Here is an 18,823-nt window from a genome sequence, read left to right as displayed (position 1 = left end):
TCACTTGCTTACAGGATTATTGCCCCATTTTGTTCATGCAGGGTACTGCCCAAATCTGCATGCTGTGGGAATCCACATAAGTCCCGTATGTTGTCCTCTCTGTGGAACTTGTTTTTCACTGACCATTCCTTACAGCTATAGTTCAGATGTTGCTAAGCAATAGATAGGTAACATTATTCTATCATTTTGGCTTATCACTCATAGTGATAACTCTGCCTGTTCAAAGTGTCACTGTATGAAGTAATGTGTCCCTGTGTTTTTAGTTGCATAGAATGAGATAATCTGACTTTCTGATCACATTGTGGAAGATTCACCATAATGGACAGGATTTGGGTAGAATCTCTGCAGGTTTAGTTGGGGGGAAATGTGGGAAAATAGGATCAAGGCATTTTATGGTTATGTTACGCAAAAGGAAAAGCTGGACTCATAACATGGAAAATACAACGTGCAACACAGGTTGAAATTTCACAGTCAAATCCAAAATCCTCTACAGGTACATGAGTCAGGTTAACATGGGTGTCTGTGAACACCCCTTGTGCGAGGTTGTTTACAATTTACAACAGCTTCTCACACCTAAACAACTGTGAAACATACTTTATTACATACAGATGTGCAACATTTTTAGACCATGCAACCTGCAATACTTCATGTTGTAATAAAACAATATCATAAAAAGAAATAATCTATGAAACAAATTACTCTTTCATCTGCTCCCTGTTCAGCCATGCTCTCCAGGCTTGCATATGCCTGCAGGCTGTCTAGAATTACAGATGTGTCCTGCTGTACACTAAGTGTGTGCTTATCGGCAGACTCTGGAGTCCAGCAACACAAATATAAATAACCCCCTGCATGTAAGCAAATTGCTTGCAGGGCATTTTTTTCTTTTTTAACAGGAGAATTTTGGGTGACATTTCATTATGAAGAACGAGCAAATTCTCCAAACTATTATATTCAACAAGAAGCTTCCCGCTGGTGCGAGTAATTGCTCTTATCTTCCTTAAAGCCTCTTTAGACTAATACCATTGTTTTAAGTGGTATTAGCAAATAGTAAACTAGAAGTATGTGCAATGTTTAGTATGGTACCTTGTGTTTTTCTTGTACAGAGCCACACAATGATATTATGTAAGCACTGTTGTTATGTCTAGAATATGTTTATTGTTGAAATCAGCCTTTTGCACACATGCGTTTTTTACATACTTTGTTAATTGGGAAATAATTAAAGCCAGGCTTCCCTTTGTGCTGGGGGAGCATTCCGCTGGGCAGCTATGAAGCGGCAGCTCTGTGAAGGCCTCCCGAGAGCGCAGTGGCCGCACGGCCCGCGGTAGCTCCGCGGCACCGCCCCGCCGCCGCGGGAGGAGCAGCGCCCGGCAACGGGCTCAGCGCCCGCGATGCCCGCGCTCCTCCGCGCCCTCCCGGCCGCTCCCAGGGCGCCGAGGAGGGATTTTCCACCGTCTGCTTTGTTCGGTCTTCGCCACCCACTGGGACACGCCATGAGGACAGGGACCCCTCCTGTCCGCGCGGCTCTCCCCATCCCGCACAGCTGTTTCGGTGTCTGCGCAGCCGGGCGCACCCCTTGTTCACCCCGAGCGCGGTGCAGGAGCTCGTACAGCGAGTGGCTGCTCCGTCCGAGCCTGCGGAGCCCCCACGCCGCCCCGCTCGGGTGCGGGGCAGGGCAGGCAGGAGAGGCCATCCTGCAGCCCCCGTCCGGGGCGACGCAAGCGCCCCGCTACACCTTCCCTGCCGCCGGCCGGGACAGCAACTGCGAGCGCGCTCCCCTCGTCCTGCCGGCCGTCCCTCCCCCGCCTGTCACTCACAGGCTTAGCATAAAGGCTCCCCCCGCCCCCCAGCCCATATACCCCTTCTCCGCTCCGCCGCTGGGGCAGAGCTGCGGCCGGCGTGCCAGCAGTAGCAGCAGCCCCTTCTTCCATTCCTTCCGTCCCTCTTCCCTACCTCCCGCCCTCCCTTCCGCGACCCGCCTCCCGCCAGCGGCACCAGCTCCGCCCGGCTCTGCGCGGCTCCCGGCACCGCCGCTCGCCCGCCGCGTCTCCGCGGCCCCGCCGAACCGGCACAGCCCAGCTCCCCTCCCATGCGCGGCGCTGCGCCGCCCAGGCACCTTCGCGCTCGCCCGGGAGCCGCCGCTGTAAGTTGGTGCCGCCGATCCGGTGCAGCGCCGGGTGCGGAGGGGAGGCGGGTGGGCAGCGGCGGGGTAGAGCTGCCGCCTCGCTGCCTGCGGTGCTTCTCCGGCTGGAGACGGGCTGCCTTGTTGGTCCCCGGCACAGGCGGAGCCTGGCCCTCCTCCGCCCTGTCCGGAACGCTAGGGACCAGCGGGGCACTGGTAGGTAGGCATCCGCGGTGGTTCGCGATCTCCTGTATTGTGCTGCCCTCGGAAAGCGTCGGCTCCCGTTACGAAGGCTGCTGGCCTCGCCGGTGGGCTTCAGCTTCCTGCTGGGGGCCCCGGGCAGTCCGGAGCATCCCTCAGCGGGCGTAAGGCAGGGCAGGCAATGAGCGAGCGCCTCGCTGCACCGTGAGCTGTCTGCGGCGCTGCTCTCACTGCGCCGGTACAGAAACTTTTGCACGTGCTTATTGCTCTATAAAGGAAACCAAATGCATTTAGCTTCTCCCACTGAATTTTATATCAGGCTGGAAAGAAGCTCTGCAAATTTCTTTTCAGAGACGAAGTTACTTAGGTGCTTTGATGGAACGAACTGAGGGGAATTTAGAGTTGCGTTTCTTTGTCTGCAGAGCTGTAGTGCATTCCTAGCAGGAGCAGCGTGTTCTGCTTTCTGTCTCGCTGCAGGTCCTAGGCAGCCACTGAGTTTGAAGACTTTAGGTAGGCTCACGGTTTGCTTCTGCCGATAGTATCGGTGCAGATTTAGCAATTGAAAGCGGTGTTAGTTACATCGATGGGATGATTAGTAGATTTCCTCTTTCGGCTGTTTCACTGACTCTAAAGAAAAACGCAACCACCGTGTAATTATACAGTCGTATTAAAATGAGCCTGCATCAGGGATGTGTCAGTAATTTGAAAATACTTAATTTTTCAGTTTATTTAGGCTGAGACCTGCATGCTGTAGAACTGTTAAGTGGGACAAGGAGCCTGTTGTTTAGTCGTAAAGTAGTGTTTACTACTGGGCTGCTGTGACAAGTAGGCTGTTGAAGTGTAATTATAAATCAAAGTCTTGGTTCAACCTCTGTTCCTAGATAAAATCTGTATCTGTAATTTACTGACCACTTCTTGTCTTTTACATACAAATACTATTTCTAAGGAAAAAATGCCTGAAGGGAACTATTATATATGTAGCCTTATATATGAAGGCTAATATTATTCAAGATGAACACTTGATCACTGACTGTAAATTACCTCTGTTGAAGAATTTGAGGCTTACATAATTATCAACACCAAACAGAGAAATCGGAGATGTCATTTTTACATTTTGATTTTCTTATAAGATTCTGGATTGACCTAATTGCCAGAGACTCAGAAAGGATGTTTATGGAAACACTGCCTGTTAGTGAATGGTGATACTGCTTCTAAGGGTGTTTGTTCAGGTAGTCCATGTGTGAACTCATCTCAGCACCATAGTGGAGGAAAAAGATGTGTATAGATATGTATCTTTGTTCTGTTTGGGGAAATATGTTAACTTATCTTAAATGTGAATTGGCATATTTTGAATTCCTCTCAATAGATGACATTGCAATGATGAAGGCAATCTTACAGGAACGGTTCAAGACTAGCATATGTGAAATCTACTTCTCAGCAAGAGACTAAGTCTTCTGTTATAGCAGGGTGAAATAGTGAGTGCCTTATTCAGTAGCTGTTTGAGAGGGGTTCTTATGCAATTTTTTTTTTTTACAGTGATATTTTTTACTATGGCTGTGAGTGGGCTTTGGGTAACAGACAGTGATCTGTTTCTCCCCTCTGCATGTGGTCTGTAGTTCACTAGTCTCCACTGTATGCATAACTGCAGGGTGGATTTTTTTATGTTTGCCTCTATTTTGTTGTGGTTCTGGGCTCATTCTGAGTGGCGCTGAACAAGTGGTGCTCATGGTAGTACACAGCCTGGTGAAAGATTTAAATGCCTGCATTTGCAGCCTCTGATGTGAACTTTACCTGCCCTGTTTCTGAACCCTGTGTGCATGATGAAAGAAAGTTTTCAGTATACTCTGAATTCCCCCAATATGAGGGGGCAAAGAAGAGGACCTGTGTTTTCGTAGAGATCCTGACATGCCTAGACTGTGATGTCTACACATTCAGTTAACTGGAATGGAGGGTGAGGGGCAGTGAGCATATTCAGATCCTGGTTATTCTGCTGTCTCTGATCAGTGGAGTGTTTAGCTCCCATCCTGCTCCCTGGTGAGGAACCTTGAAAGAGTAAGTCCTCAGTGTGAGGAAAACCCACCTGTAGAGATCCAGTGAATACTTTGCATTGCATCATAATATCATTTAAAATAGTAAAGTGCGTGGAAAAGTTTGAAAAAAACTACAGTAAAGTGTTCAGCTTCCTGTTTGTGTCTTCAAACTGCTTGTATACTAGTGTTTCAGGCCATGACCTTTCTGTAATCCTTCAGTTTCAGGAGATTTCAACCTGTAAATAGTCAGTATCATATTTTTGGCTATAGGTTAAGTGAGTTATTTTAGTCTGAGATTAGTGCTCAAGATCCTTGAATGCCATCTGCGTATTTTTTTGCCAGACAATACAATTCCATTAAAGGCCATTTAATTTTCCTTGTAAAAGAGTTTGTGTTTTGAAGACATACCAGCTGCCTTAAGCTGTTCTGTGCTTAGTGTATTTAATAGGTTGGTCTAGGGAGTACTTGTAGGATCCCTTTCTAAACTTTTGCATGGTAGAGACAGATACTCTGCCTTGTAGCTCTGATGTGTAGGATTCCTCTCTGGTTTGAAGGACTTTGGGCTGAGCACCATATATTGGGCTGTGTTACTTGCTTTTTTCAATCCCAGTTAAGTTTCATCAGGCAAGTTGTGTTTCAGATAAAAGGAAATGGGCTATAGTAGTTTTACAGTAAGGTGTCTCTTTATTCCTTACTTTAAATTTGGTTTAGGGGCTTTTTTTTTGCTGTAACTGAAGGGAAAGGTGTATCACAGACTTGCTGTTCAATATGGTGAATCAATTACATTAGCACAGATAGTGAGGAGGATGGTACTGGCTGTGCTGCATTTATACTGCAGGTGTTGCATGTTCTATATACACAGATTGCTTCTTCTGAAATGGAGTCTGCTGTCCAAATTAAACATGTGGTTTTGATTTTGTTATTTCTGGTCATATGAATCTAGAAAAGTACATGTATTTAAAAATGCTTCTTTTTGAGGCTTGTAAAGCTCTTGTATTATCTTGAAGCATGAAATGTGGGAATGAAATTCTACAGTTCTGCAGTGCTTAAAGATGCTCAAGTATATGAAAATGTCTGTGTGAGAGTAAAGTGTATCCACATTAAAAACCTTCACAAGTGGCCCCAGGTCATGCTCTGACTTAGGACACTGCATGCTTTCCAGGTAGACCTTCTGGCCAGTTCTTTATTTGAAGGTGCAGTAAAAGGTACTCTGGACATTCAAATAGCATAATAATTAGGCAAGTTTGGTTCTTGGCTTTCTCTGAGTTTTCTCTGCAGTTTGAAGAGAGAGAAGTGAGATTATTAGAGTACTGATTAACAGCCACAGCTTGCACTGAGTTCTGTCTGTTTCATCTCCTCCTATTTGCACTGTGGCTTTTTGGCCATTAGCTTTATATGTCTGGCAATATTCCTCTCTTTCCCTATACTCCATACTATTTTGACTTACTTAAATCTGGAAACTTGCTGCTGTAATTATACATATACTTGCAGGTAGGTTACTGTTACCATGGCAGGTAACAGTAACATTCACCTCTAAATAGGATCTGAACAGCGTTTTGTTTGCTAGGAATAGAGCAGGATAGGATATGTCTTCTGTTTTATGCCTCCTCAAAACTTCAGAATGAACTAATGGCTTAAGCTCTGAGGACCTGACTCTCCAGGTGGCTTCAGAGGCCATGTCTCAGTGACTTCAGCTGGTAGTCAAAACATGTTTTTCTGCTGACCCTGCCTATATATTTGCTATAGTGCTGAATTCTGTGGAATAAAGGTGGGATCTGTAGAATTTACTAGTCTTGGTTTTTTTACATTTACACCAGCCTAAATGTATGGTTGATACCAGGGTTTTATTTTAAAGTTCGTTTTTTTTTCCATTTTGTGCTGTTGCATACGGAATCACTATACCAAAGGGAAGCTTCCTAATGGGATTAGTAGGTTTTTGTTCCCTATACAGCTTTTGACATTCCTTAGGTATTCTGTCTGGTAGCTCTTCCTGCTATGATTCAGTACAGGAGAATGTTTCAAGCGTGTGCATGTGTATGTATGTAATGAATCAGCTGGTCCAGGCTGGGGAAGGGTGAGAAAATCAGTCCTGGTTCATTTTCTTTCTCTAACTTGCTTGCTTACTGTATTGCTATGAAAGTTGGAGATCAGGTTTCCCAAGATAAACCTGCTCTTGGGCAACAAATTTAGACTATGTCATTTATGAATCTCAGCTTACAAAAAAATAAACACATGCCAAAGGGAGATGCAATTCTTTGTCCACTCAGCTGTAAATTAAGGCTTTTTTCTCCCCCATCCTATAGTGAATAATAGACACACTTTTTGATATGTAAAAATAATAATGAATTTTACTTTTATTAAATATAAATTTTTTCTTTGCTTATAGGTGTAAAAGAAAATGTCAGTCAGCATGCATGAAAATCGCAAGTCTAGGGCCAGTACTGGCTCCATAAACATATACTTGTTCCACAAGTCATCCTATGCTGATAGTGTCCTTACTCACCTGAACCTCCTGCGTCAGCAGCGTCTCTTTACAGATGTACTTCTCCATGCTGGAAACAGGTCATTCCCCTGCCACAGAGCAGTTCTAGCTGCTTGTAGCCGCTACTTTGAAGCAATGTTCAGTGGAGGACTGAAAGAGAGCCAGGACAGTGAAGTCAACTTTCACAATTCAATTCACCCAGAAGTCTTGGAGCTTCTTCTGGACTATGCATATTCCTCCAGAGTTATCATCAATGAGGAAAATGCAGAGTCATTGCTGGAGGCTGGTGACATGCTGGAGTTTCAGGACATTCGGGATGCTTGTGCAGAATTTCTGGAGAAAAACCTTCATCCCACCAACTGTCTCGGTATGCTGCTGCTGTCAGATGCTCATCAGTGCACCAAGCTGTATGAGCTCTCTTGGAGGATGTGCCTTAGCAACTTCCAGAGTATCAGTAAAAGCGAAGACTTCCTTCAACTGCCAAAAGACATGGTAGTGCAGCTCCTTTCCAGCGAAGAATTAGAAACTGAAGATGAAAGGCTGGTATATGAATCAGCTATCAATTGGGTCAACTATGACCTGAGTAAGCGTCACTGTTACCTGCCAGAGCTGCTGCAGACAGTGAGACTGGCCCTCCTGCCAGCCATATACCTTATGGAGAATGTGGCCATGGAAGAACTTATCACCAAGCAAAGGAAAAGCAAGGAGATTGTAGAAGAATCAATAAGATGCAAGTTGAAGATCTTACAGAATGATGGAGTGGTTACCAGCTTGTGTGCCAGACCCCGAAAAGCTGGTCACTCACTTTTTCTTTTGGGTGGCCAAACCTTTATGTGTGACAAGCTGTACCTGGTGGATCAAAAGGCAAAGGAGATCATTCCAAAGGCTGACATTCCAAGCCCACGGAAAGAGTTCAGTGCTTGTGCCATAGGCTGCAAAGTGTACATCACTGGGGGACGAGGATCAGAAAATGGAGTCTCCAAAGATGTGTGGGTGTATGACACCCTTCACGAGGAGTGGTCGAAGGCTGCTCCCATGCTGGTAGCTAGGTTTGGCCATGGTTCTGCCGAACTTAAGCACTGTTTGTATGTAGTAGGAGGACACACTGCAGCAACTGGTTGCCTTCCAGCTTCCCCTTCAGTATCCTTGAAGCAGGTAGAACAGTATGACCCCGTGACCAACAAATGGACCATGGTTGCCCCACTGCGAGAGGGAGTAAGCAATGCAGCTGTAGTCAGTGCAAAGCTGAAGCTGTTTGCTTTTGGTGGTACCAGTGTTAGCCATGACAAGCTGCCCAAAGTCCAGTGCTACGATCAGTGTGAAAACAGATGGACAGTACCAGCCACCTGCCCCCAGCCCTGGCGCTACACAGCTGCAGCTGTTCTGGGAAACCAGATTTTTATTATGGGTGGAGATACTGAATTCTCTGCATGCTCTGCTTATAAATTCAACAGTGAGGCATACCAGTGGACTAAGGTGGGAGATGTGACAGCAAAGCGAATGAGCTGCCATGCAGTGGCATCTGGAAACAAATTGTATGTGGTTGGAGGCTACTTTGGCATTCAGAGGTGCAAAACATTGGACTGCTACGATCCCACGTTAGATGTATGGAACAGCATAACAACTGTGCCATATTCATTAATTCCCACAGCATTTGTCAGCACATGGAAGCACCTCCCCTCCTAATTGTGTATAAGTTGGCAATTAAAAGTTATCAGGTAAGAAATAACACCTTTGAATTTCACTGTAATAATGCTTTTCAAAAAACTTTTCGGCAGCAGCTCTGAGGAGGGGTGAGTATGTTTGATGCAATTTTACATCTGGAGCACCTGTGACACATACATTCATGGGCTGTTTTAAGCCAGGCACCATGTCTGTGACAAAGCCAGATGCTGGAAGTAGTTTGCATATATCTTGCACTGACTTTTACAAGGCCTTTTCCTTCATGATTTAGGTGTAAAGGACTGAGCAAAAATAACATTTTCAATTTGTGGGGAAATGCAGATAATCTTTTGGAAATTGGCTCTGCTTTTAAGTACTAAATGCATGCTAAATAAAGGTTCCAGTGCCATTTTCCTGATGACTGAGACTCAGTCACTCTGCATCCAGTAACAGTACCCAAAAAAAGATACAGTAAATTCTGATCTGAAGTCTGATAGTAAATTCACTTGAATTTACATACTGATACTTTAGGGAAAGCTGCTGTCTTATGAGAGGTGTTTTACAGGGAGTTCAGGCCTAATTTTCAATCTCACCTAGACAGCATGGTTGCATCTGCATGGATTAAGGTTGCATTTTCTCCATTGCTACACTTTAAAATACAGACTTTTCAAAATACATATGCTTATATATGTTGAACTAGATATAGTGTCAGGAAGATGTGTAATTAATATTGCTGCCTGAAATAATTACTAGTCTATAGCACACACTGTTCCAAAACAATTTAATTATACATAATGGGCCAAGCTTTTACCAGATGCAACTTCAGCATTGTATCTTCTCACAAGCAAGTCTGAATTTGGTCTTGCTTGATTGGTTGTTGTGCATTTCTTATTTTTGGGAGGAGGGGAGAAGATTTTCACTATTAATCTGTGTATTTTGCAACAAACCAGGCAGACTCCCATTTGTGTTGTGTTGCTTTTATTCCCCACTTCCTTCTTGTGGCTTTAGTACAAAATCAGTTACTGCCAGCCAAATAAATATAATGATGTCCTTGATCCTAAATAATCAATGCCCTGTGAATGGTAGTTTCTTTTTTGATTTGAGCAGTGTGTATTGTACCCATGAAGGCAGGCAGGTTATAAAAAAAAGGCAAATAAATAGAGTTGCAGTAATTAAATAAGCTATACATGTGCCTTTGGGTTACCTAAAAGTTCAGACTGACAGAGATTCTCCAGAATCTTCTCCAGGGAGAACAACTTGTGTATAAAGACTTCTCTAGGTTCTTCAGTTTGGGACAGATCACTGGGGAGGTTTCTTTGGTGTTTTTTGCAGCAGTTGACATTTGCACTTAATGCAAACCCCAAAGTTCTTTGAAGCAGTGTAGATAGTGCAGACAGTTACTCTTATAGTTGCCTTTCATTTGACTGGGAGCTTTGACTGAGTAAGGAATACAAGGTTGGGCCCATGCAAAGCAGCAGCTCAGCTTTGAAATCTAGTGTGAAATTGGGCAGTGTTGTGCCACCAGGTGCTCTTCTCTCAGGTGGTTGTTTGCCTTGAAAATACTACACTCTCTCTCTCCCCTCTCTCTCTCCCCTCTCTCTCTCCCCTCTCTCTCTCCCCTCTCTCTCTCCCCTCTCTCTCTCCCCTCTCTCTCTCCCTCGCACTCTCTCTCTCTCCCTCTCACTCTCTCTCTCTGATACTCTCTCTCTCTCTCTGCTCCTCTCTCTCTCTCTCTCTCTCTGCTCCACTCTCTCTCTCCCCTCTCTCTCTCCCCTCTCTCTCTCCCCTCTCTCTCTCCCCTCTCTCCCCTTCTCACTCTTTTTTTCCCCAGACTTCTCTTGGGAAAGCACGACAAACTTTAGAGACTTGGCAGGTCCTGGTTACTGGCAGTAATTGCCCCCCGACAGCAAATGGAAGCCCTCATTTCTGTGTGTCAGCTTCCTCCCTAGCTGGGAACTATGTCTCAATATCTTCAGTTAATTTGTATTATTACTGACTTTATGCGGTTCTCAGTGTTATCAGAACAGCAGTATTGAATGCCCAGACTCAGGTCTGTGCCAAGAAAAATATTGACTTATTCTTCTGAGTCTGACTTAATTGTTCTGGAGTTTGCAGTACGTGAGGGAGTGTTTTATTTTGAAAAAGAGTTCTCAGAGTATAACGGTGCAAAAAGCTTTCCTTTATTCTGTAGTATCTTGTTAAAAGCCATTATTTTAGCTTCACTAATACACAAGATAACTGGCTTAACAAGCACACAAGATAACTGTCTGAATGTAGCCATAGACTGAAATCTCTCCAGTGCTATGTGCTCATCCAGCAAGTAGGTTGTTTTTTTTCCTACTGACTCCTGCTGCTTTGTCAGTGGGTGGGAGGGACAAAAAGGAAATTACTTCTGATTGCTCTGTTTTCATGGCGCTGTGTGGCCCCAATCTGACAGCTTTTAGGAAGACTTCAGTCTGCTTTGTCTTGTTCCTCAGACTTGAGAGTTTTGAGTCGTTTTTTTTCCCCTCTGTTTTGGAATTGTTTATAGTTTTTTTAAAATTCATCCCATGACAAGAAACACTGTTTTGACTTCAGTGTTGATAGTCTGTATTGATGGGAAGTATGTCATGCTATGCTGAAGAATGCCTAGAAAAGACTAATCACACTAAGAGTGGACACTTTTTTAGACATAAAAACATAGCCCACACTTGCAAAAGCACTATGGACTGTTATGTAGGCTGGGTTGTTTCCTGTGAATGTTCTCTGTTGTTCTTAGACAGCCTGAGAGAGATGTAGTGTGTTCAAAGGATCTGTGAGTGTGCTGGAGCTCATTTGCATTGTAATGAAGTAGGATTTGCCTTCTAAAATTCTAGCAGTGCTGTCAGAAATTGCTGATGAACTGATGATGGTTTAGAAGCTGGCATTTTGATACAGCTTCACAGTGAAAAAGCAAAGCACAATCTCAGTATCCAAAGGCTGAGTTTCTCATTGAATAATAAATTTTATAAAGGACTTCAGGATGGATTTATTGATGCATAGTATATTGCTGTGTGAAAAGAAATGAGGGAGAATTCTGCTCTAATGAAGAGTAGATGTATTTTAAGTAAGGGAATTCTATGGCCCTTTCTCTACTGTGAGTAAATTCAATTCAGAATTTGTTAAGGTGGAGGGAGGTATTGGGGTGAGACACTTTCACCTTCCCTTCTGCTTTGATCCAACCAGGTTTGTTTTGGCTGAGGGATAGAAAAAACTCTGCACTAAGTGCTCATGTGGGTTTTTGTGGAAGAGAAGTAACAAAAGCTTGTTTGCCTAAAACAAATCCATGAAGTTTTAAGATTCTGGGGGAACATAAAAATGTGCAAGTATGCAGGATACTGAGCCAATCACTTTGGGCCAGTTTGATTTAGGTTTCAAGTGACTGAATTTCTACCCCAAAAGTTAGTCAGTGTTTCTGCAGTCAATAGGATGGTTTGCAGAGTAAGGTGAGTAGAATAATGAAGTCAGAATCTGGTCCTAAATAATTATGTTCTTGTCTGGTTTATGTATCAGTAGTTGGGTATTGCACAAGAACCTTGACGTTCGGAGCGGGCAGGGAAGCCCACTAATGTTGTAATGTAGGATACAATATTAGGGTTGTATCCTAAGCCTAGCTTTTAAATTTTCTTTGACATCTGGAAGAAAAACCTTATGGTATATTGTTGCAGCAAAATCTTTAAAGTCATTTCTCTCCCCTTTCCCTCTACCTCTTCCCATGCTTTTAGTTTACTCCTTTATTTGGAGAAGAGAATTGGAACCTCAGATCTGGAGAAGTTTTAATGAAGAAAAATCATTCAGCATCTCTTGCATTTGAAGAAAATCATCTGCACCTTGTGAATTATCCAACCTAGACATGAAGGAATGGGAGAAGAAACCCCTGTCTTCAGTGCTTCAACACATGGTTTGAATATGAATGGACAAACCTGTGATCTGGTCCTTGTGCTAGTAATTGTGGATTAATGCCAATATTAATCAGTCTTTCAAAGATGAAAAAAAACAGAGACAGAACTTCTCTTAGCTGTGCACCACACAGCGCTTGATTTCCATGGACACCACTGTTTTTATGTGAAATTCGAAAGGGTTGTTACCTTTCTTTGTGATGGTTTGAAGTGCCAGCACCAGCTGCAGCAGAAGCAGGCCAGGTCTGAAACAGCAAGATGCTGCTGTGAATGAAGATACAGCAGTATTGCTGCTGAACTCTGCTGACTGGAGTGTGCTTGCCTGTGGGCAGTGCCTGCAGCATCTGTTACACCCTGTGTTGCATTGTCCTGTGTGCAGTAAGTTACCTTCTGCTTCATAAGGACCAGTCCAGTGGTGAAATGTTTTTGCAACAGTGGGGAACAAACATTACATCCCCGAAATGCTCATTGTTCCTGTTCCTCCCTGTATTTATAATTCAGTCTGTCTGATTCCTATTATGTTACTTGTTGTAGATATAGTTATTTATTGTTCAGTGGTTGCATGCTGAAACAATGCCTGCAATTGTCTTCATGTTGCAAGGGCTTGTGTGAATTGTATGTTTTGCACATATTGTGATTGCTGACTTGCTCTGCTGCACAAAGAAAGAAAACTATTGGGTAACAGTTGGAGGTGGGAGGGAGGAGTGGCTTCCCAGTCGGAAATGGAAGGATTACAAGACAGGATTTTAAATTACACATGTGCTAAACGAAGAAGCCATGGAGGTCACTTTCTCAGGCCACCAGCTCCCCAGGTTGCATGTGGTGTGTCTTGTAGACGGTGTCCTTGCAACATTTCATTTGTTGGTCATGCCTTTCAATTTCTAACCTGGAAATAGCCAAAGTCTCTTGCAACATTCTCTTTGTGCAGCTTCCTGATTGCAACGCAAATACTGTGGAAGAGCTTCTGGATACCAAGCCCAGATGAAGTCATTGTCCAAACTTATTTATTTATTTATTGGGTTGGAGGAGGGTTACCAACAATATAGCCACATTGTCCTGAAGGAGTGGAGAATGGTGATTCAAGAATAAGAACAAAAATAAAACCTCAACATAGGTTAATGATGAAGTCTTAAAAAAGAAAAAAAAAAGAAGAAGAAAGGGCAGCAATTTTGCACTGACTGGATTGCCTCATCCATCTGGATTTCAGATGATCATCTGAGTGGCCAGATGTCAAAGACCCAAGTGCTCTAGAAAAATTCTTATGGGGATAGATAAAGAATTTCAAACCTCTTATCTTAAAAAAAAAAAAAAAAAAAGCCCTCAAACTCTGCTGCTTTTAATTTTTGTTATCCAGGTGTGTCTTTAATCACTTGGTTGCTCAGAAGCCTCAGATAATCCTGAGAAACCAAACTTTGATTTATAAATAAAATTGTTTCTTATTATTCTGGTCTTTGGACAGAGATGGTGCTATTGATGCAATTTCTTTGGAATTTCAGAAGCTTGTGTTTCACAGGTACTTTCTTTGCCAGATCCTGTCATGAAGCTTGTATTGTGTTGTGTTTTTTCTTAGATGTTTCTGGAGCCCAACTTAGCTGGCACATTCAGTAACATGGTTGGTGTGTGCTGTGGTATAAGTAAACAGCTGCATGTGTGCATGCAAAACAAAAATAGTCACATTGGTGATGCTTGCCTTTCTCTGTGTGACAGTGATGTAGCTGTATTTGTGAAAGCTTTGTCATCTGAAAGTGTTTACATTGGTCACTGGAAGTTTCTCTGTGCTGCCTTACATTTGATTTGCTGTTTGGAATAGACTCTTTACATTTCAGAAATAAGGTGTTTGGAGTTCTGTGAATACTGAGAGAACATTGATTAATCAGCAGTCATTTGCAGTTTTTGAAAGGGTGAGTTCCAGCTAGATGTGATAAAATTATAGTTCCACTGATTAAACTGATTCCTTGAAGTGATAGATTAAAAAAGTATTTAAACCCACAGCCTCTCTAACCCTGCCCCCCCCCCCCCCCCCCCTTAGATGGCCTTTAAGCAATAGGAAAACAGATTAGGATAGGTCTACTTTCTATATCCCTGTACTTGCACAGGTTGCCATGTTGAAGCAAACAGCCTTGAATTTTTGTTGCCTTTCATCTTGTGGATCACTCTCAGGAGTATGAAGGGAGCCATAAAATCAGACTTCCTGTGTTTTGCATGTCCTCTCACCAGGCACTAGCAATTACATAAGGTACAAGGAAGTAAAGAACTGGCTCCCCAGGGGCCCCTGTGTTTGAATAAGGACATGTAGCTTTGAGACCTGTGTTCTCCGTCAAGCTGATCAGAGTCTAGAGGTGAAGCTGCCTTGCATCTATTTGGCTTATGAAATCTGTTTTGTAGCACCATGCAGCTTCCAAAAGTGGGATGAGTTTTCTGCAGCTGTTTCCAAAGTTGTGGTCTGCTTTCAAGTCCTCAATTAATTCCTGTGTGTAGGCTGAAGGAAGCTGAAGTCAGGGTGGGCCTCTGGCTCTGCAGGGAATACACTAGGCTCTTGCTCTGTGAATTGTTGTGGGAATCCTGGCTAACTACTTGACCATTCCAGTCCTGCAAAACACCCCACACTTTGAAGCAAATGCAGTTCACAGCAGAGTTCACACAAAAACCCTGGCATAAGATGGGAAGGTTCCTCTTATTTTGCAGGCTGGTTGCTGTAGAAACATGTAACAAAGGACAGCCTTCCTCTTCTGGTGTAATTGTGCAGCCCCTTTTCTATATGTCTGACACCTGTCTGAATAAGAGTGATTAGAACAGAATAATGTTCCCATTCCTGGCCATTGAAGACATGGTTCATGTGCTAAAAGAAAACTGTGCAAGTGAAGAAGTAAAATTGTCTATGTTGTTTGCTACTACATCTTAAGATTTTGTAAAACTCACTTTTTTTCACAATGTGAAACTGAAGGTCAATAAATTATTAGATATTTCCTCTACATGGCATGTTTATTTGAAGTGTTGACTCTTCCTCCCCTCTTTCCTCACCCCTAAATGCTTTGAATCCTGTATAATGCCCTTTTTACGTCCTCTTAAAAGAAGCACATCAGCAACATGCAATTAAATGCTTTGGTTTAAGCTTCTGCTTCAGTTGCGCTTTCCTTCCCTTTGTTCTGTTCTGCTGCTGTTACTATGATCTCTATCTCAAAGTTCAGCAGTTAAAACTCGGAGAGCCTCAAAACATTTAAGAACAGGAAATGCAAGTTTGTTGGTGCTTGCATTACAGTTTAGTTAGTGCCTGATACCACTCGGAAGTGGAATTAGGCATCTTGAATCCTTTCTAATTATTCTCAAGTCAGAAAATGCTGGCTATGTATAAAGCATTCCAGTTGTTCTATATACTGTATGTGTGTAGTCAAACTCTTTGAACTTTTCATCTTACTTATGTTTCTGTGTATACATGGTGGTGGGGTTTTTTGTAGTTTTGGGTGGGGCTTTTTTGTTTGATTGTTTGTTTCTTTAAATGCCATTTTAATAATATTGATTGTCTACATTGGCTTAGCACCTGTCTGGCCTGAAAGTGTTGCTGAACTCTGTTCAGATATAAAATAGCGAGTTTTCTGACATCTTCTAAACTACCTCTATTAAAACTCCTGCAACTGCCCCGTGAAAAATCAGAGGTTTCTTCATGATCTTTCTTTGCTCAAAAGAGTTGGGGCCATAGTATTAAGTGACTTTCTGGCCTTGGCATGGCTTGGGTAACCTGTGTTGGAGATGTTTGGCGTCAGTTTTAGCTGGGGGAGTGGGACACTTGGAGACTCTTTAAATATGAAGGATACTGGAAGAAATCAGTCTTTCCACAGAGCAAGGTAAGGTTAAATCAGTTTCAGTGCTTACTGCAAGCTCTTTGCTGACAGTAACCTGGGTTGGTTTCCTTTGGATTTCACCAGGGCATGGGATGCTGATGGCAGCACTGGGCATGAACAAGCTGCTGTAGAGTGATTCACTGGTGTCGTTTTAGGGCACTGGGTTACTACTCTACCTGGTCATGGATTCAAACTCCTTTGTTTGAAAGTTTTCTCATACTGGAGGTTCTGATATTTATGATGAGAGTGTAAAAAAATAATTACATTTTGGTTTAAAGCAACTGATAATCTGAATGAGATCTGCAAGGCATTTGCTTTATTCATAGTAAGCATAAAAACTAAATGCCTTGAATGATTAGAAAGAAATCAGCTCATTAGCATTGACTATGGCTTCATCAAGCATACTTTGGTGATCAGCCCTGACCTGTGAAAGTCTCAAAGGTCCTGTTTATGCTAGTAAATTTAATATGCCTGGGGATGGTCTGGCAGCTGGCATGAAAGAGCCTTGAGCTCTTTGAGCAGCCCCTTGTCCTGGCAAGATGGGGTGGCTGCATGCAAACTACTTGGGGTGGCTGCTGGAGTGGTCTGGCTCCTGAACCCTGCCCAGGAGCACTCCAGAGGAGAGCAAGTTTGCATGGGTCGAAACCACGTTGGGCTACTCAAAAGATTGAGCAGAACTGGCAATCTGTTCTGTGCCTGGGAACATGCTCAAATGCAGTTTGATATATTGCCGTTGTCCCAGCTGAAACATATGAGTAACGTCACGATTAGGTCCTTGATAACTGGGTGGGCTGATAACTGCTTGTCTGACCTGGCATCAATGACCTAAAAGCTGTTGAAGATGGAGGAAGGAATGCCGTCTCTGAGTGACACTTGGTAAGTGGGAAAGATGGGTCCCAAAGAGGAAGAGTCATGCTGCTTCTTCAGATGCAATGACACAAAGGATTAGAAGTGCAGAGAGAAAAGGGTAGGAGTGTCCACACTGTAGGTGAAAAATGTTTGGTGTGCCCAAAGCACTCCTGGTGGCAGTGCCCTGTGGGCTTTGCAGCAGGTGCATGGTGTCTCCTGGTTTCAAAAGAAGAAAATGGAGCAGAGCTCTATCAGAGACACAGCACAAGCGTGCACATAGGAACAGCCCATAACCCTGCCTGGCAAAAACCGAATGAGACAAGTCACTTCTGTTACAAAGGATCATTAGACCCCAGTTTTACCCAGCATGGCCTCATTTTTGGCCCTTACACCTCTTACACCTATATAATTTATTCCCCTCCACAGTGTGAAAGGCTGTGATCTGAAATGGTCTGTCATCTGGGTGTGTATATGCATGTAAAGCATACAGAAACATAGATATCATAGAAAAGTCATATGTTTATTGAAATTTCTGTTTCTGTGTGTGTGTGACATGAAGCCAAGTACAAACTCGCTCAGTAGTAACATACACACATACACAATGTACACAAAGACCATCTGTCTTCTATGTCTTCTGTAACGGTCTGTGAATTTTAGTGTGTCACTATTTGTTAGAAACTGTACATTTAAATATGAGAATTACCCTTAAAACAAAAAATGGTACATAAGGTGTGACTGTGAATTAAAATGAGTGGCTAAATAAATTACAAATCTCTTTCATAATCATGTTTGGGCAATGCTTCTGGCCTGACAATGCTCTGACACTCTCAGGAAACCAAATTAGACAATGTGTCCTTTTTGTATGTGTGTGTGTGTGTGTGTCTAGTTACCCCAGAAACCATAATCTGTATCTCTGAAGCAATGGGGAGCTATGAAGGAGGCAAAGCCACAGGAGTTTCTTCCAAGACCCCTCCTAATCCTTCTCTTCTGTTGTCAGACATTCAATAAATTACTTAGCGCTTGGTATTAGATGAAGTTCATTAGATATTTTGTAATCACTCTGGAATTTGTAGGTCATAGTCCATGCTCTGATTCAAAGGTAAAGTTTATGGTTGACTGTGTTACTTAATTGGAATTATATATTTATATGAGCCAAAGTCACAAAAACACACAAAGATTTTACAAACCTTCAGCTCTTTCCAGGAGATGTTAACATGCCCCATCACATTTCATCCCCAAACCAAGTTCATTAGGGAGCAAAAACACTTAGTCCCAGCCTCAGGCTGAGAAGCTGGGGCATGGGGGATTTGCTGAAGGGTGCTGAAGGAGTAGTAGCCGAGCCTCCTCAGTTCTCCCAGCAACTTCTGGAGGCACTGGGTGCACTGCACTGATCAACAAGATATCAGGCTGCTTTGTGAGACTGGCTGTGAAAACTTGGCATCTCATTCATGTTGTTATTTGGCTTGAGAAGGGTTAAACTATTTACAGAGATACTGTCTCTCAAGACTAACAGAACTAGGTCTAAAAGAAATAGGAAGGACTTGCCATCAGATAAGCACAAGCAACCTGGCTTTTTACATAGCAGTGAGGAACAATAATTCTTTCAGGCAGATGGTTACTCTTTACCTAAAGAGTGCTGATAGGAAGCAGACAAGTTTAGGGAACTGCTGGTAGCAGAGTATTTACACAGACTTAAAATGTTATCCTGCTCCTTGGCATGCCTC

The 18,823-nt window shown here is 43.2% G+C and overlaps 1 protein-coding gene across 3 annotated transcripts; it reads left to right on the top strand.

Moving 5' to 3' along the window:
• Nucleotides 1-1,892: 1,892 nt before the first annotated feature.
• On the top strand, nucleotides 1,893-15,383 carry ENC1 (ectodermal-neural cortex 1). Of its 3 annotated transcripts, none has more exons than XM_032096319.1 (3): nucleotides 1,893-2,335; nucleotides 6,737-8,550; nucleotides 12,238-15,383. In XM_032096319.1, the coding sequence occupies exon 2, from the start codon at nucleotides 6,749-6,751 to the stop codon at nucleotides 8,516-8,518; it is 1,770 nt and encodes a 589-aa protein (XP_031952210.1). In that variant the 5' UTR covers nucleotides 1,893-2,335; nucleotides 6,737-6,748; the 3' UTR covers nucleotides 8,519-8,550; nucleotides 12,238-15,383. The 3 variants fall into 3 exon arrangements, with proteins under 3 accessions (XP_031952210.1, XP_031952211.1, XP_031952209.1); XM_032096320.1 differs by having other exon boundaries at nucleotides 1,893-2,339; XM_032096318.1 differs by having other exon boundaries at nucleotides 1,894-2,140.
• The last annotated feature ends 3,440 nt before the right edge of the window (nucleotides 15,384-18,823 follow it).

The sequence above is a fragment of the Corvus moneduloides genome, chromosome Z, assembly GCF_009650955.1.
Source record: "Corvus moneduloides isolate bCorMon1 chromosome Z, bCorMon1.pri, whole genome shotgun sequence".
NCBI classification, from domain to species: Eukaryota; Metazoa; Chordata; class Aves; order Passeriformes; family Corvidae; genus Corvus; species Corvus moneduloides.
The sequence above is the reverse complement of the archived record's forward strand: the minus strand, read 5'-3'. Positions and strand labels throughout refer to the sequence as shown.